Source organism: Nerophis lumbriciformis, linkage group LG22 (genome assembly GCF_033978685.3).
Source record: "Nerophis lumbriciformis linkage group LG22, RoL_Nlum_v2.1, whole genome shotgun sequence".
Taxonomy (NCBI): Eukaryota; Metazoa; Chordata; class Actinopteri; order Syngnathiformes; family Syngnathidae; genus Nerophis; species Nerophis lumbriciformis.
Window position 1 is genome coordinate 34,579,833 of NC_084569.2, and position 25,320 is coordinate 34,605,152.

Genomic DNA, 25,320 nt, shown 5'->3' on the forward strand with positions numbered 1-25,320 from the left:
TACTTTAATTTGTTTTCGCCTTTTATTTTCAAGGTGTGGCAGCAATGAAAATGCCATGGCGGTGGGCCACATTCAGTTACATTAAGGGGAAATCCTGGCGTATAGTTCTGGCTTATATCTGTCAGTAGTTTCCATATGGAAGCGCTAAAAACTACAACATGGCCGACGAGACATTGCAGTGGAGGCACGTAAATAAGACCGCCCACAAAACTGCCCGTCCTGAAGAGATGGTCACAAAGCATCTTGAAGATGGTCTGTAAAACATAATCTATGCAACATTTTGACCAAAGAACCACCATTGCATGTTATGTAGACCACAGAGAAGTGTTTAAAGGGGAACATTATCACAATTTCAGAAGGGTTAAAACCATTAAAAATCAGTTCCCAGTGGCTTATTTTATTTTTCTAAGTTTTTTTCAAAATTTTACCCATCACGCAATATCCCTAAAAGAAGCTTCAAAGTGCCTGATTTTAACCATCGTTATATACACCCGTCCATTTTCCTGTGACGTCACATAGTGATGCCAACACAAACAAACATGGCGGATAGAACAGCAAGTTTATAGTGACATTAGCTCGGATTCAGACTCGGATTTCAGCGGCTTAAGCGATTCAACAGATTACGCATGTATTGAAACGGATGGTTGTAGTGTGGAGGCAGGTAGCGAAAACGAAATTGAAGAAGAAACTGAAGCTATTGAGCCATATCGGTTTGAACCGTATGCAAGCGAAACCGACGAAAACGACACGACAGCCAGCGACACGGGAGAAAGCGAGGACGAATTTGGCGATCGCCTTCTAACCAACGATTGGTATGTGTTTGTTTGGCATTAAAGGAAACTAACAACTACGAACTAGGTTTACAGCATATGAAATACATTTGACAACAACACGCACTTTGAGAGTACAGACAGCCCAGTTTTCATCAATTAATATATTCTGTAGACCTACCCTCATCCGCTCTCTTTTCCTGGGGGTCTGGCGGCAGATTTCTTTGACTTTATCGTTGGAAATGCATCTGCTTTGAGTGTCGCAGGATATCCACACATTCTTGCCATCTCTGTCGTAGCATAGCTTTCGTCGGTAAAGTGTGCGGAACAAACGTCCAATTTCTTGCCATTTTCGCATCTTTGGGCCACTGGTGCAACTTGAATCCGTCCCTGTTCGTGTTGTTACACCCTCCGACAACACACCGACGAGGCATGATGTCTCCAAGGTACGGAAAACAGTCGAAAAAAACGGAAAATAACAGAGCTGATTTTATTCGGTGTTTGTAATGTGTTTGAGAAAATGACGGATTGCTAACGTGACGTCATCGCGCCGAGAGCGAATAATAGAAAGGCGTTTAATTCGCCAAAATTCACCCATTTAGAGTTCGGAAATCGGTTAAAAAAAATATATGGTCTTTTTTCTGCAACATCAAGGTATATATTGACGCTTACATAGGTCTGGTGATAATGTTCCCCTTTAACATGTAGAAAAAATAACATAATATGACCCTTTTTAACTGTCCTCCTAATATTTTCACATTTTGTAGTCTGCAGGTATATCTGGATTGTATTAACGTTATTTCCACGTCGCAGACATGTTGACAACTCTCCAGACAATCGCGTGCGTCTTGTTTACATTCCGTTTCGGCAGCGCTGTCTTCGATGATCATTGTCTTTTTTCGGTGGCCGAGGTTTTGGCAATGTGCACAACAATACAATAGTGCACACATAATTGGCTATATATATATATATTCATACTGTCATGACCTGCTGGTGATGTTTTATGTTCGTGTGGTTTTGATTCGATGTCAATTTTTTTTACCATTAACACAAACACGCCGTCCGTGTCTGAAAGCCGATTGGCGAAGAATGAGGAAGTGCTGTATGTCAGTAATGTCAAAACAATTAGGGTAGTTTGAAAAAAAGTGCACTTCCTCTTTAATTATCTTAAAATACCTTTCTCTTCAACTTTCTTTCCTTACTTTTGCCGGGCGATTGTGATGATTTTGTTTTCAAAATAAAGCATGGAGGAACATTTTCATGATATTTGAGATGTTTTTAAAACGTATTATTGCCAATAGTACTTACCTACTCAGTGGCCTAGTGGTTAGAGTGTCCGCCCTGAGATCGGTAGGTTGTGAGTTCAAACCCCGGCCGAGTCATACCAAAGACTATAAAAAAATGGGACCCATTACCTCCCTGCTTGGCACTCGGCATCAAGGGTTGGAATTGGGGGTTAAATCACCAAAATGATTCCCGGGCGCGGCCACCGCTGCTGCCCACTGCTCCCCTCACCTCCCAGGGGGTGATCAAGGGTGATGGGTCAAATGCAGAGAATAATCTCGCCACACCTAGTGTGTGTGTGACAATCATTGGTACTTTAACTTTAACTTTAACTTTTAACTTTAAATAGGAGACTATATACAGTATTGGGGCGTCGTGGCTCGGTTGGTAGAGCAGCCGTGGCAGCAACTTGAGGGTTCCAGGTTCAATGCCCGCTTCCGCCATTCTCGTCCCTGCCGTTGTGTCCTTGGGCTAGACCAGGGGTCGGCAACCCGCGGCTCCGGAGCCGCATGCGGCTCTTTGATCACTCTGATGCGGCTCAGCAGCTCACTTGCTGAACCCTCCAATTTTCCCGTGAGACTTCCGGATTTTAGTGCCTCTCGCAGAAAACTCCCGGGATTAATATTCACCGATTTTCACTCTTACGGCTATAATAAGGGCGTGCCATGATGGTACAACATTTGGCGCCCTCTACAATCTGTATTAACAGCGTGCCAGACCAACACTTGTAATACAATATACATCTTCTGCTTGCACACGTACGTGACAGCAAGGCATACTTGGTCCACAGCCACACAGGTTACACTGACGGTGGCCATATAAAACAACTTTAACACTCTTACTAATAATGCGCCACACTTTGAACCAAAACCAAACAAGAATGACAAACACATTTCGGGAGAACATCTGCACCTTAACACAACATAAACACAACAGAACAAACACCCAGAATCCCATGCAGCCCAGACTCTTCCTAGACACTTTACCCACCTGCTCCCAGTGCCACTCACACTGGTTTAAATGTAGCCTAAAGATGTAGATAATGGGTTTCACTATGTAAAGCGCTTTGAATATCTGGTGAAAAGCGCTATATAAATATAATTAAATTCAATGTATTACTTAAATTTGTTTTCATGTTAAAAAAAAATGTTTTAATGTAAAAGAAAAAAAGAAGAAGAACTTACTTTGAAGATGTGGCGGCATTTATCTTGCAGTTGTGGTGAACAACGGTTAAAATATTTTCTAGTCAGACTGTGACATACACCAAATCTGACCTGTCTGTTGAACAAAATTTAGCAGTGAACCCAGCACACCGCATTGAGACACACATTTAGACACAGTCTGTATGTTTACATGCACTAGGGATGTCCCGATCCAGGTTTTTGCACTTTCGATCCGATACCGATATTGTTTTTGCACTTCCGATCCGATACCAATACTGACCGATACTGGCCTATCCGAGCATGTATTAAAGTTTAAAGTTATTTAGCCTACTTAGTTGTCAGAATCATGTTGAAAAGGGTTTTAGTACTCTTGATAACAACTAGCCAGCTGAATTAGGGGAGTTTGAATAATACACAATGGTTGGTAACAAGTAACTGACCTGTTTATTCAAGGATAAACACAAAATAGACAAAATTATACATGACAAACAGAAATGGCATCATTGAACTAGGGCTGGGCGATATGGCCTTTTTTTTAATATTGCGATATTTTAAGGCCATATTGCGATACACGATATATATCTCGATATTTTGCCTTAGCCTTGAATGAACACTTGATGCATATAATCACAGCAGTATGATGATTCTATGTGTTTTGATTGATTGATTGAGACTTTTATTAGTAGGTTGCACAGTGAAGTACATATTCCGTACAATTGACCACTAAATGGTAACACCCGAATAAGTTTTTCAACTTGTTTAAGTCGGGGTCCACTTAAATTGATTCACGATACAGATATATACTATCAGATATATACTATCATCATAATACAGTCATCACACAAGATAATCACATTGAATTATTTACATTATTTATAATCCAGGGTGTGGAGGGGGGCGCCGGATGTAAGTGTCAAAAAGACAGCCAAAAGAGTTTGATATGAGAATAAATCTAAAGTTAAAATATAGGGTAGAAATGCACCCATTTGCAGGAAATGTAGTCTTGATTTTCAAAATTTTCTTTCAAGGCTTGCATGTCTACATTAAAACATTCTTCTACATACTGCATTAATATATGCTACTTTTAAACTTTCATGCAGAGAAGGAAATCACAACTAAAAAAATCACTAATTTTTTCATACGGTGTTGATGTGGAAATTTTTACCTCAGCATTTTGATGGTGTGGGCGTGTGGCACCGAATGGAGATAAGCGTCTCGACAGACGTCACAATATTTGAACAATGATGACGAAAACTGTTTTCTCTGTCGTGTCCGTGTGTCGAAAATTGTTATGCGCTTATTTTTTTATTAGATTTTGTGCGTGGCATAGATATGCTATGCGCAGAGGACGTTTAAACAGTGCGCAATTGCACAGGCGAGCACCTTAGAGCGAGCGTTGCTCGCACGGCTGCGCTAGCATCACAGCTAACGTTAGCCATGCTGGTACCTCTCTGCTCCGGGAGGACGTATACGTATGTGACGTGTGTCGTGACAGTATGTGACGTGTGTAAGAAGGTGCACTTGCTGTCTGTGAGAGGGAGACGCAGGTAAGAGTGAGAAGAGCCTGTCGTGTAATGCCAGCAGCTAAAAGCAACTGCGTGAGAATTCACAGACATGTGGATGTGTTGAAGGTGTGCTGGAAAATGCGGAACGGAAATTACGGAGCAGCAGAAAAGTGGAGTGTATTATTTGAATCGGTGAGTTGGAAAACCCGGACCGGAGTTTTTTTTAAACTGGATCTGGATCGGCATTTTCCCATGCCTTGCCGATACGCAATTTTTGGCAAATATCGGCAGCCGATCCGATCCAAATATCGGACCGGGACATCCCTAACATGCACTAAAGAAAAACTAATTATGGCACAAACTGGCTTTAAACCAGCTTTCTAAAACACAACAACAATAAAGTATTGTCTGCCTCTCATTCAATCAAAACATCCACAAGCAACATTGTTAATTATAGTTAGCGATGTAAGAATTTAGGCCAAAAATTTAGGCTTAAAAATAAAATCCTCAATTTTTCACCAAAAATTTGGTTTAAGTTTTTTCTTTTTTTCCCCCCTTATTTTTAAGGGAACCAATAAATACAAATGACAGGGATAATTCAAAGCAAGTTTCACTTTTATTTGATCAAAAAGTAGTTGTTTGAAATGACACTGCACACACTGCACCTTACTCTTAGCAAAATACTCATTTGTATAATGATGTACTTTTTTTAACCAGATATAACATTTATTTTTTGTGGAATACTTTTCAAAGAACTAAATTAAGAGCTTGCCGTGGGAGCCAAGACTTCTGTCTTGAATAAATTAATATAATATAATATAATAATCGCCAACATTGAGATGAATAAAGTGCAAAATTAAAACTTCTGTCTTGATTAAAATACAAACCCCGTTTCCATATGAGTTGGGAAATTGTGTTCGATGTAAATATAAACGGAATACAATGATTTGCAAATCATTATCAACCCATATTCAGTTGAATATGCTAGAAAGACAACATATTTGATGTTCAAACTGATAAACATTTTTTTTTTTTTGCAAATAATCATTAACTTTAGAATTTGATGCCAGCAACACGTGACAAAGAAGTTGGGAAAGGTGGCAATAAATACTGATAAAGTTGAGGAATGCTCATCAAACACTTATTTGGAACATCCCACAGGTGAACAGGCAAATTGGGAACAGGTGGGTGCCATGATTGGGTATAAAAGCAGATTCCATGAAATGCTCAGTCATTCACAAACAAGGATGGGGCGAGGGTCACCACTTTGTCAACAAATGCGTGAGCAAATTGTTGAACAGTTTAAGAAAAACCTTTCTCAACCAGCTATTGCAAGGAATTTCACCATCTACGGTCCGTAATATCATCAAAGGGTTCAGAGAATCTGGAGAAATCACTGCACGTAAGCAGCTAAGCCCGTGACCTTCGATCCCTCAGGCTGTACTGCATCAACAAGTGACATCAGTGTGTAAAGGATATCACCACATGGGCTTAGGAACACTTCAGAAACCCACTGTCAGTAACTACAGTTGGTCGCTACATCTGTAAGTGCAAGTAAAAATCTCCTATGCAAGGCAAAAACCGTTTATCAACAACACCCAGAAACGCCGTCGGCTTCGCTGGGCCTGAGCTCATCTAAGATGGACTGATACAAAGTGGAAAAGTGTTCTGTGGTCTGGCGAGTCCACATTTCAAATTGTTTTTGGAAACTGTGGGCGTTGTTTCCTCCGGACCAAAGAGGAAAAGAACCATCCGGATTGTTATAGGCGCAAAGTTGAAAAGCCAGCATGTGTGATGGTATGGGGGTGTATTAGTGCCCAAGACATGGGTAACTTACACATCTGTGAAGGTGCCATTAATGCTGAAAGGTACATAGAGGTTTTGGAGCAACATATGTTGCCATCAAAGCAACGTTACCATGGACGCCCCTGCTTATTTCAGCAAGACAATGCCAAGCCACGTGTTACATCAACGTGGCTTCATAGTAAAAGAGTGCGGGTACTAGGCTGGCCTGCCTGTAGTCCAGACCTGTCTCCCATTGAAAATGTGTGGCGCATTATGAAGCCTAAAATAGCACAACGGAGACCCCCGGACTGTTGAACAACTTAAGCTGTACATCAAGCAAGAATGGGAAAGAATTCCACCTGAGAAGCTTAAAAAATGTGTCTCCTCAGTTCCCAAACGTTTACTGAGTGTTGTTAAAAGGAAAGGCCATGTAACACAGTGGTGAACATGCCCTTTCCCAACTACTTTGTCACGTGTTGCAGCCATGAAATTCTAAGTTAATTATTATTTGCAAAAAAAAAAAAAAAGTTTATGAGTTTGAACATCAAATATGTTGTCTTTGTAGTGCATTCAACTGAATATGGGTTGAAAAGGATTTGCAAATCATTGTATTCCGTTTATATTTACATCTAGCACAATTTCCCAACTCATATGGAAACGGGGTTTGTACTTCTGTAAACAAAAAGGTAGTATTGTACATTGTATGCAAATAAATAACCAAATAAAACATTGAGAGGACTATAGTTTTAGTAAGTGGATAAAAAGGCTTTTTCATTGTATGTGTGTATCTTGGTGATGGGCAGAGCGACTGCATTACTGCACTGTGCTTCTTTCTCATCATACATGGTATCATCATCATACATTGTGTAAATGATTTCACGACAGTAAGCTGCTTTTTTGCTGGAGTTTGTTTGTTTGTTGTTGCGGTCTTTTTCGTCCCGTAAAGAGTTGCATTTCCCACACTGGGCTTAGGTTTCAGATGCTGGAATACGTTTGTTGTGCTACAGCCTTTTTTAAATCAAACTTTGCATTTTTATACAGTATATTGTTCTGCTATACTTTCCATTGTTGCTGCTTATTGTACAATGTACTTTGTTGAGAAGTTTTCACGTGTCTCGAGACATTTTTCGGATAAAAAAACAAATACATTTTGGGTGAAAAAAATCTGAGATTTATATTTTATTATTTGTGTAACTAGATATATAGTTATGTTGTTGTGTCAGCCTGCTTAGCAATAGTGATGAAGTTAACAAAACTACAACCCATGTCAACCTACACCAGGGGTCGGCAACCTTTACCAGTCAAAGAGCCATTTTGACCAGTTTCACAAATTAAAGAAAACAATGGGAGCCACAAAATTATTTTGAAATTTAAAATGAAATAATACTGCATACAAAGTTTTTTTTCTTGCTTTGTGCTATATATAAACCAAGGGTCTCAGACACGCGGCCCACACTTTAATATGAAAATTGAATGTCAGTGCGGCCCGCGGGTTTTATATGAATGGCGCGTGACACCGTCATACTTGTCAACCCTCCCGATTTTTCCGGCAGACTATGATTGTCAAGGCAACTGTTCTCTCGAACTTGCCGTGATGGTACAGCATTTAGCGCCCACTAAAATCAGCGTGCCGGCCCAGCCACACGTTGTATGGGGCTTCTGCTTGCACACGTAAGTGACAGCAAGGCATACTTGGTCAACAACCATACAGGTTGCACTGACGGTGGCTGTATAAAAAATTTTAACACTCTTACTAATAATGCGCCACACTGTGAACTCACATCAAACAAGAATGACAAACACATTTCGGGAGAACATCCGCACTGTAACACAACATAAACACAACAGAACAAATACCCAGAATCCCATGCAGCCCTAACTCTTCACCTCAACCGACGCACAGAGGGGGGATTGATGTGTGAGGGGGCGGGGTTTGGTGGTAGCAGGGGTGTATAATGTAGCCCGGAAGAGTCAGGGCTGCATGGGATTCTGGGTATTTGTTCTGTTGTGTTTATGTTGTGTTAAGGTGCAGATGTTCTCCCGGAATGTGTTTGTCATTCTTGTTTGGTTTTGTTTCAAAGTGTGGCACATTATTAGTAAGAGTGTTAAAGTTGTTTTAAATGGCCACCGTCAGTGTAACCTGTGTGGCTGTTGACCAAGTATGCCTTGCTGTCACTTACGTGTGCAAGCAGAAGATGCATATAACAAGAGGCTGGGTCGGCACGCTGTTTGTACAGATTGTAGAGGGCGCTAAATGCTGTACCATCATGGCACGCTCTTATTATTAATGTAAGGGTGAAAATCGGAGAATATTAATCCCGGGAGTTTTCTGCAAGAGGCACTGAAATCCGGAAGTCTCCCGGGAAGGTCGGCAAGTATGCGGCTGAGCCGCATCAGACTGATCAAAGAGCCGCATGCGGCTCCGGAGCCGCGGGTTGCCGACCCCTGACCTACACAGATCAGAGTTTCATAGAATTGACCCCTTTGGGTCTCTCAAGTTGAATGTCGACAAGCACGCTCAACACATATTGTTGACTTAAATGGGGACTTTTTAGTAGTAAGAAGAACAGGGTGGACTAGGACCTAGTGAGTCACGCGACTTGTGGAGTTGCATTACATTTTTATTATATTTGAATTGTGTTTTTTTCTTTTACCCAATTTCTGTCCATAAATGTAAATGTATTTAGATACCCTGTAACATTAGTCCAACATATCTTAGTGCAGTGTTTTTCAACCACTGTGCCGCGGCACACTAGTGTGCCGTGAGATAGTCTGGTGTGCCGTGGGAGATGATCTAATTTCACCTATTTGGGTTAAAAATATTTTTTGCAAACCAGTAATTATAGTCTGTAAATTATGTAGTGTTGTTGAGTGTCGGTGCTGTCTAGAGCTCGGCAGAGTAACCGTGTAATACTCTTCCATATCAGTAGGTGGCAGCCGGTAGCTAATTGCTTTGTAGACTTCGGAAACAGCTGGAGGCAGTGTGCAGGTAAAAAGGTATCAAATGGTTAAACCAAAATTAAACAAAAGGTGAGTGCCCCTAAGAAAAGGCATTGAAGCTTAGGGAAGGCTATGCAGAACAAAACTAAAACTGAACTGGCTACAGAGTAAACAAAAACAGAATACTGGACTGGCAAAGACTTACTGTGGAGCAAAGATGGCGTCCACAAAGTACATCCGAACATGACATGACAATCAACAATGTCCCCACAAAGAAAGATAAAAACAACTGAAATATTCTTGATTGCTAAAACAAAGTAGATGCGGGAAATATCGCTCAAAGGAAGACATGAAACTGCTACAGGAAAATACCAAAAAAAGAGAAAAAGCCACCAAAATAGGAGCGCAAGACAAGAACTAAGACACTACACACAGGAAAACACCAAAAAACTCAAAATAAGTAACGGCGTGATGTGACAGGTCGTGACAGTACACCTACTTTGAGACAAGAGCTATATTGATGCATGGTTATGGTTTAAGGTCATATCCAATAATTACGACTTTTTACTGTCAACTGAGTTTTGTTTTTTAATGATTTCTGCAGGTGGCGTGCCTCCGGATTTTTTCAATGCAAAAAATGTGCCTTGGCTCAAAAAAGGTTGAAAAACACTGTCTTAGTGAATGCATTGATGCACACGTGGCAGTGGCATGGCCACCCTGCTCAGTCCTAAGTCCTGGTTCATGTTTAGAATAAAAACATGAACCTGGGTAATATTTGTACAAATTGCATGGCACTCGGCTTAGTCTAGTATAGAACACAATTTATTACAATTTAGGGGCATTGGGGTGTCCCTGCTTCATCTCACCATCCGTTTAGAATTCTTTGGCTTGAATTGGGCCATGGATCAATTGTGTTTAATGCTTTCTTCTGTTAATTATAACCATTTTTTTTTAATTGCACCCTGTACAAATATGTTCTTTTAAATACACAGTACAGTAATACGAACCAGATGTAAGGCCAACCGGTTTCATTTTGCCGTATGTTCACTTCCAGAGGAGTTTTATTTCGGTTGATGACATTTAACGGTCATTCCTGTCATTTTAAATGCTCCAGTGAATCATAGGAAAGCAGCTTGTCAGTGTTTGACATTTTCAAAAGCAATTCACACAAATATTCTTCATTGCTCCTTAGTCACATTCAAGGTACCATTTTGTGTCTACTTACTCGTCTTTAAATGTTATGACATTCATTCGCTCTTTCAGAAGTGTGACCTCACTCAAAGTAACAGTAAAACGTTGTTTTATTGTATGGCTAGCGAAAAATATATTAGAGTATTGCTGTGAGCAATGGATGGATTTTTTTTTCAGAAGACTGGTACCAGTTCAATTTCTTTATGCCACCTCCTCCAAGGGGTTTGATACTGCCACCCACATGCCACAGCCCACACAAACACACACATACATGGAGTTGCTGATCATCTGGTTGGAAAGACTTTGGATGAGGGATTTGCAGCTGTATAATGCATGCTTTTCTCCACTAAAACCCAGAAGTCAGATCTCAGAGGTCAAGGGTGCATTAGGCGCATTATAAGGGTGTTGCGTTCAGGGTTTTCTGCTGCTGATTCTGATACAGATCATCCAATACTAATATCCATTGGCGTTGTTAGGCCTATTTTAGGGGGGCTCAAGCTCCCCTAAAATATTCTTAAGCCCCCCTAAATAATTTGGTGTTATTTTTTTTGTTTTTGTTTTTGTTTTTACAAATACATATTCATTATAAAGTGGCCCGAATATGAGTTTAAATAAATAATCATATAACCTGTTATTATTCACTCAGTTTCCCCTCACTTCGTAGCGTAAGGTAGAGAGCCCCTTTAGTGCGTTGGTATCCAATCCATTCCACTTGTTCATATAGAAAATGCCCACATCACTCAAATTCCAGCCCGCATTTTCTCTGCGACCTTGCTTGCGGTCCTGCAGGTGTACGAAGCACATTATCTTCCTTTACAATGAGTGAAGCTGCACGAAACCTTGTGTGTGCAATTGTAAATAATTCAGTTTTTAAGTTTTGTGCAATGAACAGAGGTGGGTAGAGTAGCCAGAAATTGTACTCAAGTAAGAGTACTGTTACTTTAGAGATTTATTACTCAAGTAAAAGTAAGGAGTAGTCACCCAAATATTTACTTGAGTAAAAGTATGTTGTGAAAAAACTACTCAAGTACTGAGTAACTGATGAGTAACATACACACTCATATCATATATATATATATATACATACATACATACATACATATGCATTGATATATACAGTATATAATTTATAAGTATTTATTTTGCTGTTTTTGTTTACATGTTAAAGGTGTTTTAATGAATATACATGCATGTTTAACATATAGATTCCTTTCTTTAATGAAGACTAGAATATAAGTTGGTGTATTACCTGATTCTGATGACTTGCGTTGATTGTAATCAGACAGTCGTGATGATAACGTCCACGTTTTCAAATGGAGGAGAAGAAAAGTTCCTCCTTTCTGTCTAATACCACATGAAAGTGGTGGGTTTTTGGCATCCTATTTGTCCAGCTTCCATATTCGTTTTTATACACTTTACAAGAAATATATTGGTGTCAAACTCCGTAGCTTGCTAGCTTGTTTACGCTGGCTTTCGGAGACTCTTGTTTTGAAAGCGCAGGCGCGATGGCGCGGCACTTTTATTGTGAAGACAGGAACGTCCTCATGTGCGGTCAGTCTTGAGGCTTTTGACGGTACGGTTGAAATAAAACAAGTATCTTTTTTCCTTCACACTTTTGATTGATTGATTTGAACTTTTATTATTAGATTGCACAGTACAGTACATATTCCGTACAATTGACCACTAAATGGTAACACCCCAATAAGTTTTTCAACTTGTTTAAGTCAGGTCATGTGACCACCTGGCTCTGTTTGATTGGTCCAACGTCTCCAGTGACTGCATCTGATTGGTGGAACGAAGTGAAACGTCACCAGTAAGGCAGGCACTTTGAAGGTCTGTCTGACAGACCAAAACAAACAAAGCGTGCATTAACAGATCGATAAAAATTAGTAGCGAGTAGCGAGCTGAATGTAGATAAAAGTAGCGGAGTAAAAGTAGCGTTCCTTCTCTATAAATATACTTAAGTAAAAGTAAAAGTATATTGCATTAAAACTACTCTTAGAAGTACAATTTATCCCAAAAGTTACTCAAGTAGATGTAATGGAGTAAATGTAGCGCGTTACTACCCACCTCTGGTAATGAAATAATGAAAAAAACATCATTAAATATATTTGTCTTATTGTATAGCTACATTAATAGCTGTTGTATTATTATAGGATGGCTTGTTAAACATTTCATAGACTTTTCAGAGGGAGGAAAAACCAAGACATTTAATATAAAATGTAAAATGAATAAATACATAAAAAGAAAAAGAAAAAAAATGGTTAAAAGCCATCGTCCCGGGGAGCATTTCATTTCGTCCCGTGCATTTTTTTAAAATAATAATAACAACAATGAATAATTTCTAAGTCTTTGTTAGCCGTTTGTGAAGTTTTGTGCTCGTGCGTAACGTTCGCTCGCATCCTGTGCATCTCCTGGGGGCTAAGCCCCCCCTGTCCTTAAAAGCTAGTGACGCCCCTGCTAATATCAATCACATGCATTAACTGTAAATTGTTCTATTTATTTATGGTGACTGATACTGACAATGTAACAATGGCAACACAATATTAAAAACTATTTCCTTTTTCTCTTTTATTAATTTAAATTGTCTGAGCAAAACAAAGTCAATAGAACACAAAAACTAAACAAAAGCAAAAAATACTCTATTTCTCATTTAAAACTTTTGGATTTTGCCCTCAAAATCTTCCTGTGTCCAAGGAATTATTCTTTAAGTTTGTAAACATTAACAAAAACAACAACAGAACTAAAATAAAAACATTGATCTAATTACTCTTGTTAAACTTCCTCTGGTATCGACACCACTAACTTATCTGCCCTCCTTCTACATGTTGTGTACTGACTCCAACAATGCTGACACACCAACAGTTTGTTATATTATCCTCTCTCTAGACTCTTATTAATCTTCCTGTTAATAGCTACTTACTTTCTGCTGCAACACAGTTCCATCTACACTTCTTAAAGCATACTTGCCAACCCTCCCGGATTTTCCGGGAGACTCCCGAAATTCAGCGCCTCTCCCGAAAACCTCCCGGGACAAATTTTCTCCCGAAATTCAGGCGGACTCAGGTCCATGAGGACCTGAGTCCGCTAACCCACAATATAAACAGCATACCTGCCCAATCACGTTATAACTGTAGAATGATGGAGGGCGAGTTCTTGGTTTCTTATGTGGGTTTATTGTTAGGCAGTTTCATTAACGTCCTCCCAGCGCGGCAACAACACACAACAACAGCAGTCACGTTTTTGTATACCGTAAAGCAGTTCGTCTGCCGTAAACAGCAATGTTGTGACACTCTTAAACAGGACAATACTGCCATCTAGTGCATTTGATGAAAGCACTTTTGTGCGTGCCACACAGCAATGCATCATCAGAGAGGGTGTTCAGCATGATTCGAAAAATAGTGACAGAGAAGGATGGACAATTCAACCCTTAACTCAACAATGAGTAGATGAGTGTTATGTGTGTGTATATATATGTAAATAAATGAACACTGAAATTCAAGTATTTATTTTATTTATATATATATATATATATATATATATATATATATATATAGCTAGAATTCACTGAATGTCAAGTATTTCTTATATATATATATATATATATATATATATATATATATATATATATATATATATATATATATATATGAAATACTTGACTTGGTGAATTCTAGCTGTAAATATACTCCTCCCCTTTTAGCCACGCCCCCAACAATGCCCCCGTCCCATCCCGACCACACCCACCCCCACCCCCCTCCCCCCACCTCCCGAAATCGGAGGTCTCAAGGTTGGCAAGTATGCTTAAAGGTACTAAGCACTTATTTCTGGGTGTTGTTTCAAGCGTAGTGATTAGCTTAGCTATTAGCATGCCTGCTCCTGGCTTGCTCTTGGTTTGAACATGTTAAGCCTCGTCCCCCAGTGATAATATTTGATAATTATACTTAAGAAACTAGAAAATGCAGTTTATGTGCCGTTAGGAGGTGATTTTTGTTATTAGCCACACTGTGTATGGATAGACATATTTTATTTGCTGACCGCTTGACAGCCGTGGGACCAGAAATAAATAGTGCCAGTCAAAGGGGATCTGTGTTTGTGATTGGCATTAAAAAGAATAAATCTGCAATTGCCGATCAATACTTTTTTCACAAAACTTTGGCTGATACCAATCGGCACATCACTGACACGTTAGTTACACAATGTCTTTATTGACTGTGCAAAGCCACCTTCTTTAACTTACAGTATCTAGATATGGTATGATCATTTTCCACGGTGAGACCTTGTTAAAGGCCTACTGAAACCCACTACTACCGACCACGCAGTCTGATAGTTTATATATCAATGATGAAATCTTAACATTGCAACACATGCCAATACGGCCGGGATAGCTTACTAAAGTGCAATTTTAAATTTCGCGCCGAAATATCCTGCTGAAAACGTTTCGGTATGATGACGCCTGCGCGTGACGTCACGGATTGTAGAGGACATTTTGGGACAGCAAGGTGGCCAGCAATTAAGTCGTCTGTTTTCATCGCAAAATTCCACAGTATTCTGGACATCTTTGTTGGTGAATCTTTTGTAATTTGTTCAATGAACAATGGAGACAGCAAAGAAGAAAGCTGTAGGTGGGAAGCGGTGTATTGCGGGCGGCTGCAGCAACACAAACACAGCCGGTGTTTCATTGTATACATTCCCGAAAGATGACAGTCAAGCTTTACCATTGGCCTGTGGAGAACTGGGACAACAGAGACTCTTACCAGGAGGACTTTGAGTTGGATACGCAGACGCGGTACCGTTAGTACGCAGCTGCGGCTTCCAAACATTTGATCGCTTGCCCGTACGTGCGTGCCGCTATGTGCATGTCACATACGTAACTTTGGGGACTTTGGGGAAATATATGTACTGTATGAACTTTGGGGAGGTGAACGGTACTTTGGGCTGTGGGATTGAGTGTGTTGTGCAGGTGTTTGAGTTGTATTGGCGGGTTATATGGATGGGAGGAGGGAGGTGTTTGTTATGCGGGATTAATTTGTGGCATATTAAATATAAGCCTGGTTGTGTTGTGGCTAATAGAGTATATATATGTCTTGTGTTTATTTACTGTTTTAGTCATTCCCAGCTGGATATCAGGTCCCACCCGCCTCTCACAGCATCTTCCCTATCTGAATCGCTCCCACTGCCCTCTAGTCCTTCACTCTCACTTTCCTCATCCACAAATCTTTCATCCTCGCTCAAATTAATGGGGAAATCGTCGCTTTCTCGGTCCGAATTGCTCTCGCTGCTGGTGGCCATGATTGTAAACAATGTGCAGATGTGAGGAGCTCCACAACCTGTGACGTCACGCTACTCGTCTGCTACTTCCGGTAGAGGCAAGGCTTTTTTTTATCAGCGACCAAAAGTTGCGAACTTTATCGTCGATGTTCTCTACTAAATCCTTTCAGCAAAAATATGGCAATATCGCGAAATGATCAAGTATGACACATAGAATGGACCTGCTATCCCCGTTTAAATAAGAAAATCGCATTTCAGTAGGCCTTTAAGGTAACATTATGTCCTGACACACACTTGTTGATGTTAACTATCTACTGCCTTGTTCTATAGCTAGGGTTATACAGTAGAACCCATCTAGGTCGACCTTGTTTATGTTTGTCTCATCAAGTCCTTGTCCACTGTGTTCTTCTTGTTACGAAAAAGTGCCCGCTAAGCCAAGGCAGCATTTGTTCACAAAAGGTTCAATTAATTTCGATGATAAATGGGTCTGTTTATGTCGACATGAGTGGTAGTATTGTTAGATTCATCATTATTGCCAAGCGTGTCTTTGCAAAAGCAGATTTGTGATTATGTCAAAAGTAATCAAAACAAACAAAGAAGGCAACAGAAAAGGAACTGCCTACCTTCAAAGCTTTGGCATAGGGCCAAAGGTCCTTTTTTTTTTTTCTCGCTGTAGATTTCTCAGCTGTTCTTTCAATCACCTTAACACAACTGACAAAGTGCACCCATTTCAACTTCAAATAAACGATGTAAACAAACTGCCATCGGTTCAAAAATCCATTATAGTCCCCCATTCTCCTTTTGTCTCTGGACAAAGTATTTTTTTAAGTGGACTTTGTTTGTGATCCCAAGACTAATATTAGTTTTCTTTGAATTAATGTATTTGAAGATGATCTAGTCATGCTGATTTTGCAGCTTGTTTAAGGGTGTTGACAGGGAAGATGATCAGCAAAGCCTCCTGAAGGTGAAGTCACCTATCATCCTCTCCTTGTCCTGTTTGTTCACACTTGTTTGTTTAGGGAAGAAGTGTTCAGGTGAATCGTTACCATGGCACCAAGCTCTCTGGTTGCCAGGCAGCACTTCCTGCTGAGCTCCTAAATGGGAGGGACCAGGTATTTTAGGAAATACTGGTGTGAAGAGGAGGAGGAGGAGCACTGCATAGGAGGAGTGAGAGATTGTTATTTTTTGCAGATTTTTTGGCAACATTGGAAACACGTCCTCGAGAAGCATGTGACTTTAGTTGTTTTTTTTTCATTAGTTGCCATCTGTCTGCCTGTCAGACTCCCTTTCACCATTAAACCTCTGGTGCAGTTGGCAAGCCGGTTAGTCTGGTTACCTCCTTAGTTTAAAACACTAAACTCCATGATGCACACAGACACTCTACAGCGTTTGATCCGATTACTCTGGCACAGATTTAACTACAAAGCTGGAGAAGATCCACAAACTGTCAATGTAGCTAAACACCAGAACTCTGGTTATATGTTGGTTTTCATTCATTGGATTGAGACATTCAATAAAACTACGCTATTGCAAATGAAAGCTGCACATTGGAATAACGGATAGCACGCTTGCCTCACAGTCTTTAGATCCGGGTTTGAATCAAAGTTGGAACATCTCTATGCGGAAGTTTGCGTGTTTGCAAACTTGTGTGGGTTTTCTCTGGATACTTGGGCTTCCTCCCACTTTGCAAAAACATGTGAATTGGAGATTATTGCCCCAAGTCAGATGGGATTGGCTTCAGTCAAAAGCGGTATAGAAATGGATAGATATTGATGATTTTGAAGTGTATAGTAGGGCCGGGCGATTATGACAACAATGTATTTGAACCTTCATCTTCGATTTCTACTAATCCCATTTTCGTCTTTTACTCTATTTTTGGTCTATGTCAGGGGTCGGCAACCCGCGTCTCCGGAGCCGCATGCGGCTCTTTGATCACTCTGATGCGGCTCAGCAGCTTACTTGCTGAACCCCCCAATTTTCCCGTGAGACTTCCGGATTTCAGTGCCTCTCGCAGAAAACTCCCGGGATTAATATTCACCGATTTTCATCCTTACAGCTATAATAAGGGCGTGCCATGATGGTACAGCATTTGGCGCTCTCTACAATCTGTATTAACAGCGTGCCAGCCCAACACTTGTCATACAATATACATCTTCTGCTTACACACGCACGTGACAGCAAGGCATACTTTGTCAACAGCCACACAGGTTACACTGACGGTGACCATATAAAACAACTTTAACACTCTTACTAATAATGCGCCACACTTTGAACCAAAACCAAACAAGAATGACAAACACATTTCGGGAGAACATCTGCACCTTAACACAACATAAACACAACAGAACAAACACCCAGAATCCCATGCAGCCCTGACTCTTCCGGGCTACATTATACACCCCTGCTACCACCAAACCCCGCCCCCACCCCAACCCTGCTCCCTCACACATCAACCCCCCCTCTGTGCGTCGGTTGAGGTGGGCGGGGTTTGGTAGGGGGTGTATAATGTATCCCGGAAGAGTTAGGGCTGCATGGGATTCTGGGTATTTGTCCTGTTGTGTTTATGTTGTGTTACTGTGCAGATGTTCTCCCAAAATGTGTTTGTCATTCTTGTTTGGTGTGGGTTCACAGTGTGGCGCATTATTAGTAAAAGTGTTATAGTTTTTTTTATACCGTCACCGTCAGTGTAACCTGTGTGGTTGTTGACCAAGTATGCCTTGCTGTCTCTTACGTGAGCAAGCGGAAACACCATACAACGTGTGGCTGATCAGGCACGCTGGTTGTAGTGGGTTCTATATGCTGTACCATCACGGCACGCATGACGCTGGCAAGCGCCATTCACTTAAAACCCGCATGCCGCACCAGCTTTCAAATTCCATATAAAAGTGTGGGCAGCGTGTCTGAGAACCCCTGGTTAATACATAGCACAAAGCAAAAAAAATTACTTTGTATACAGTGTTATTTCATTTAAAATTTCAAAAAATTTTGCGGCTCACATTGTTTGCTATAATTTGCGAAACTGGTAAAAATGGCTCTTTGACTGGTAAAGGTTGCCGACCCCTGGTCTATGTCATCCTTGTTGTCACCAAGGTGTGTCCAAGCAACTGACACAGAATTGCTTATGGGTAAAAGTTGCATTGTACTGTTGGCTCAGTGTTTGAGTTTTCCTTCATGACACTTCTGTGCTGTGGACTGGAAGCTATAGTGTTATGTGGCTACCTCTTCTTCTGCTGATTTTCTGTCAGCCTTTACGCTCTGCGATACCTGGATGTGTCTCGTGTCACTACACAGCCAGTAGTGTACCATAGTAAATGATGGTGTATTAGTTGAGTGAGATTTACAAGTGGGAATGACCAACAAGTTTTAAGAACTTTCAGTTTTGGTTGGTTTTTGGCGGCGCCAGTGTATCAAAGCAGTAGTGTTTTGCCAGAAGAAGACCACATTTACATAAGAGGACTAGCATATATAGTCATATAATATAAAGCACAAATATTACGTCTCTAATGGCTATGCTGATGTTAAATAACAAACACTATCAAGAAATGATCTTGGATTGCGCTATAAACATGACGCTACTACCAAGAATGTATCGGGGCAGATGCAGGGCCGAAGCAAAGAAAGACCGGCGGGAGATTTTTTTCCAAGGAAGTAGTAGTGAAACTACCATGTTGGTGGCTATTTACTGCTAACACGCAAATTTCCGATAGCTAACATTAGCATTATGTGGAAGTAGTGTCAAAGCGCTTTGAGTACCTTGAAGGTAGAAAAGCGCTATACAAGTACAACCCATTTATTATCATTTTGATTTGAGCATCGGAAGTCACCTACTAGTCCAGCAGAACACAGCCAAGGCAGCATTGGTCTGAAATTCCTTGTCTTTGAGCTTACGCCAGCGAGTGAAAGCTGAGGCAATGTTGATCCTGACTGTCCTTTTATCAGGGCCAGCTCTGTTTTCTTTTTTTGTCTTCTCAGACAAAACTTTTCGTTTCTTTGGTTGTTTTGGAGCTTCGGCCATGTTACATTTTGATTTGAGCATCGGAAGTCACTCACTAGTCCAACAGAACACAGCCAAGGCAGCATTGGTCTGAAATTCCTCGTCTTTGAGCTTACGCCAGCGAGTGAAAGCTGAGGCAATGTTGATCCTGACTGTCCTTTTATCAGGGCCAGCCCTGTTTTCTTTTTTTGTCTTCTCAGACAAAACTTTTTGTTTCTGTGATTGTTTTGGAGCTTCGGCTATGATAGCAGTAATTGTACGTAAGCGTTCTTCTTTTTCTTGTATTCTGGCGGCACACAGGCGTTTACATCGACTTCCGTCTTTTTAACAAATGGGGAAAGGGAGAGTGACGTATGCCGTAAAGCAAAGCAGCACATTTGTAGTTTTTTGTGTGCCAGGGTTCCTGCCACCCATCTCAATATCGCCAAGTGCCAGTAAAAGCGATACAGGACCCCCTCAGGCCATGACAGAGGTGTCATTTAACTAGTTGTAAGTCCATGTATCATCCCAAAAGTTATGAAAATATTTTATGAAGGTTGACAAGTTACTTAGTACAGCTGTAAGGTTTAAAGGCTAAAGTCAACCTTGTTTATGCTTAACTCTTCAAGTCCTCAACCATTGCTCGCTTAAGCCAACATGGACATACATGCTGGGCTGCTTTTTTGACATAAAATTTGCTTAGTTTCGAGGAAAGATTGATGTCATATTCAGTAGTGAAAATTTCATATCACGGTAATTGTAACCAAAATTATTCCGGTTATCATTATTATCACGGTATTGTTGAATGTGCTTGAAAAGTACTGATAAACACACTAAAATCTTTATATATTTTTTAATTACTAAAATAAATAGACCCACTGTTTTTTTTGTTTAAGAGCGTTCTGTTGTAACACGTGCAGAATGTGGCTTGGCATTGTCTTGTTGAAATAAGCAGGGGCGTCCATGAAAAAGACGTTGCTCGGATGGCAACATATGTTGCTCCAAAACCTGTATGTACCTTTCAGCATTAATGGTGCCTTCATAGATGTGTTAGTTACCCATGTCTTGGGCACTAATACACCCCCATACCATCACAGATGCTGGCATTTGAACTTTGCGGCTATAACAATCCGGATGGTTCTTTTCCTCTTTGGTCCGGAGGACACGGCGTACACAGTTTCCAAAAACAATTTGAAATTTGGACTCGTCAGACCACAGAACACTTTTCCACTTTGCATCAGTCCATCTTAGATGAGCTCGGGCCCAGCGAAGCTGGCGGCGTTTTCTGGGTGTTGTTGATATTTACATATTTACATTGTTGCACTATGTTGATGAATATGCATTGTCCTAATTCAAATAAATAAATAAATGGTTTTCGATTTGCATAGTAGAGTTTTAACTTTCACTTACAGATGGAGCAACAAACTGTAGTTAATGACAGTGATTTTCTGAAGTGTTCCTGAGCCCATGTGGTGATATCCTTTACATGCTGATGTCGGTTTTTGATGCAGTACTGCCTGAGGGATCGAAGGTCACGGGCCTTGCTGCTTTCGTACAGAGATTTCTCCAGATTATCAAACCTTTTGATGATATTACGGACTGTAGATGCTAAAATCCCTAAATTCCTTGCAATAGCTCGTTGAGAAATGTTGTTCTTAAACTTTTCGACAATTTGCTCACGCATTTGTTCACAAAGTGGTGACCCTCGCCCCACCCTTGTTTGTGAATGAATGAGCATTTCATGGAGGCTGCTTTAATAGCCAACCATGTCACTCACCTGTTCCCAATTAGCCTGTTCACCTGTGGGATGTTCCGAATAAGTGTTTGATGAGCATTCCTCAACTTTATCAGTCTTTTTTGCCACTTGTGCCAGCTTTTTTTTAAACACGTTGCAGGCATCAAATTCCAAATGAGCTAATATTTGCAAAAAGTAACAAAGTTTACCAGTTTGTACGTTAAGTACCTTGTCTTTGCAGTCCATTCAATTGAATATAAGTTGAAAAGGATTAGTATTCATTGTATTCTGTTTTTATTTATGATTTACACAACGTGCCAACTTTACTGGTTTTGGGTTTTGTAGCATCATAATTTAAAAATGATAATGTTTACAGTATAAAATGTCTTCATTGACCTTGACGGGGCAATTTGTTTATTGCACACGGGACTGTAAAATAGTTCAATGCTATTTTTTTTAATAATTATTTGTTCTATGTATGTTTGTATTCTATTAATTTTAGTTTTGAGTAAAAGTTTTAAATATATATTTGTTTATATTATTTGGTTTGCTTTATTAACGGCGTGGCTCGGCTGGTAGAGCAGCCGTGCCAGTAACTTGAGGGTTCCAGGTTTGATCCCCGCTTTCACCATCCACGTCACATCCGTTGTGTCCTTGGGCAAGACACTTTACCCACCTGCTCCCAGTGCCACCCACACTGGTTTAAATGTAACTTGGATAATGGGTTTCACTATGTAAAGCGCTTTGAGTCATTAGAAAAAAGCGCTATAATAAAGAAGAAAGAAGAAAATTTAGTTTTTAGTAGCATTGCTTTAAAATTGACAGGTTAGAAACAATATAAATCATTGTGATATTAATCGAGATCGGATGATATGAAGTTAGAACAAAATTAGTCATGTTAATTTTATTTGCCATATCACCTTGCCCTAAAATACATCGATTTGAATTTTACACAATTAGGAAAAAACAATGTCAATAAACTGCCATAGCTTCAAAAATCCATCATTATCCTTTTATCCTTTATCACCCATTTTCTTGATGAAATGTGACCGAAATGGCTATTTTCTGTGATGTCAAAAGTCAGCCAACCTGAGGGGTGTCTACTTCCACAGCTTCCACTTTAATGTGATTATATGGCCTCAACATATGGTACACCTGCAAATGAGATCCATAATTGTGTTTGGCATAAATTCGCAAAGTACAGTTCTTAAAGTGATGCAATAAAATAACTGTCACTGATTAAAGCTCACAAGCTTGTTGCTATTCCTCCATATCACATTACAGCTAATTAACTTGAGTCTGACTTGTGACATGTAGGCTTCACTTACAAAAAAAGAGGTACTGTGCAGTAGTTTACGTGGAATTGTGACAAATACTAATAAGTTCTGTTTCTCTCTTTTGCATTCTCTCAATTAGCAGTTGCTGAAATCACTAAGCCAGTAGGTGGCACCAGAGTACTTAGGAGTCAAGTAAACCAGAGGTTGGTGGTTCCAAACCAGATAATGAGGTTCATTGATGTGAAAATGCAATAATATAATTGGCTTGATAAAATATTAACATACAATGTTTTAACTAAATATTTGAGACACTATTAAATGTCTGTACTGCAATAATGTGATTGTAAAGGAGCAATTTAAAAAAGCTAACTTATTAAGAATTCAAAATAGAAATGCATAACTACAAGGGTGGATGAATTCATTGAAGAGGACCTTGATACATTGTATCGCTGCAACTAAAACGTTTTTTTGGAAGTTCAAGAAAATCAGTCGGTTTTGTAAGATGAGCACTATAAACCCTCATTAGCTTGATCGCCAAAAATAGAAAAACAGTACTACCTGCTAGATTTTTAAAGAAATAATAAAGGTTTATCACTGTCACATTTGTTCAAATCCAAGTTATAGCACTGCTGTATGTAAGTGACATCTCAATGTTCTCTTTTTCAGAAAAGCTGACACTAAGGAAGCGGTTTAATTCATCCGTGTGCCTGTCCATCATCTGTCCTCCAACACATGGCTGACTCAGAGGACCCTCTTTAACACTCTTGAAAGACAGAAGTGTGAAGGCCTGATTCCGCCTCCATGAATTCATCACACACCGCAGGTAAGATTCCATTGATCAATGTTTATTTCAAACATAATCCATTAGCAGTTATATAAAAAAAAAAAATTGTTTGCATTCACAAAGTAGTCTTCACAACTTGGGTGTTGTTGTCTATTTATTTGGCTGTGCCCTTAAAGGAGAACTGCACTTTTTTGGGGGAATTTTGTCTATCGTTCACAATCATTATGAGAGACAAGAAGACAAAAGTTTTTTTGTTTTTTTTAAAGCTTTTTAATATATAGAAATTGGCTTGTTTTCGTTTGCAAGCAATGCAGCTAGTGCAGGGGTCGGCAACCCGCGGCTCTTTGATCACTCTGATGCGGCTCAGCAGCTTACTTGCTGAACCCCCCAATTTTCCCGTGAGACTTCCGGATTTCAGGGCCTCTCGCAGAAAACTCCCGGGATTAATATTCACCGATTTTCACTTTTACGGCTATAATAAGGGCGTGCCATGATGGTACAACATTTGGCGCCCTCTACAATCTGTATTAACAGCGTGCCAGCCCAACACTTGTTATACAATTTACATCTTCTGCTTGCACACGTACGTGACAGCAAGGCATACTTGGTCAACAGCCACACAGGTTACATTGACGGTAGTAATATAAAACAACTTTAACACTCTTACTAATAATGCGCCACACTTTGAACCAAAACCAAACAAGAATGACAAACACATTTCGAGAGAACATCTGCACCTTAACACAACATAAACACAACAGAACAAACACCCAGAATCCCATGCAGCCCTGACTCTTCCGGGCTACATTATACACCCCTGCTATCACCAAACCCTGCCCCCACCCCAACCCTGCTCCCTCACACATCAACCCCCCCCCCCTCTCTGTGCGTCGGTTGAGGTGGGTGGGGTTTGGTAGCGGGGGGGGGGTGTATAATGTATCCCGGAAGAGTTAGGGCTGCATGGGATTCTGGGTATTTGTCCTGTTGTGTTTATGTTGTGTTACGGTGCAGATGTTCTCCCGAAATTTGTTTGTCATTCTTGTTTAGTGTGGGTTCACAGTGTGGCGCCTTATTAGTAAAAGTTTTTTGTTTTTTTATACCGTCAGTGTGACCTGTGTGGTTGTTGACTAAGTATGCCTTGCTGTCACCAACGTGAGCAAGCGGAAGCCCCATACAACGTGTGGCTGTTCAGGCACGCTGACTGTAGTGGGCGCTATATGCTGTACCACCACGGCACGCATGACGCTGACAAACGCCATTCATTGAAAACCCGCGTGCCGCATCAGCTTTTAAATTCCACATAAAGGTGTGGGCAGCGTGTCTGAGACCCCTGGTTTATACATAGCACAAAACAAAACAAAAACTTTGTATGCAGTGTTATTTCATTTAAAATTTCAAAAAAATTTTGTGGCTCCCATTGTCTTCTATAATTTGTGAAACTGGTCAAAATGGCTCTTTGACTGGTAAAGGTTGCCGACCCCTGAGGTAGTGGGAGCAATCAATTCTACCACTAAATCAAAAAAATTTCAACAATACTTAAATTACGTTCCGTAACCTGTATAATATCCAAACTGTAGTGACATTGTTATTGTATGAGCGGACACTGAGGAATTATTTTTCTAGCGTACTTACACATCGTCGT

General features: G+C 40.2%; 1 protein-coding gene across 4 annotated transcripts in view; it reads left to right on the forward strand.

Moving 5' to 3' along the window:
* Positions 1–25,320, forward strand: part of hdac5 (histone deacetylase 5) — a 187,145-nt gene that overhangs the window by 52,707 nt on the left and 109,118 nt on the right. For 3 of the 4 annotated variants that reach the window (XM_061973770.1, XM_061973766.1, XM_061973768.1), the window contains exon 3: positions 23,561–23,717. Coding sequence is in view for 3 of the 4 variants with exons in the window: in XM_061973766.1 (XP_061829750.1) it covers positions 23,696–23,717 (22 nt within the window). In the remaining variant the exon portion in view is untranslated. The remainder of the gene's footprint in view (positions 1–23,560; positions 23,718–25,320) is intronic. The other variant, XM_061973767.1, reaches the window with a different exon arrangement.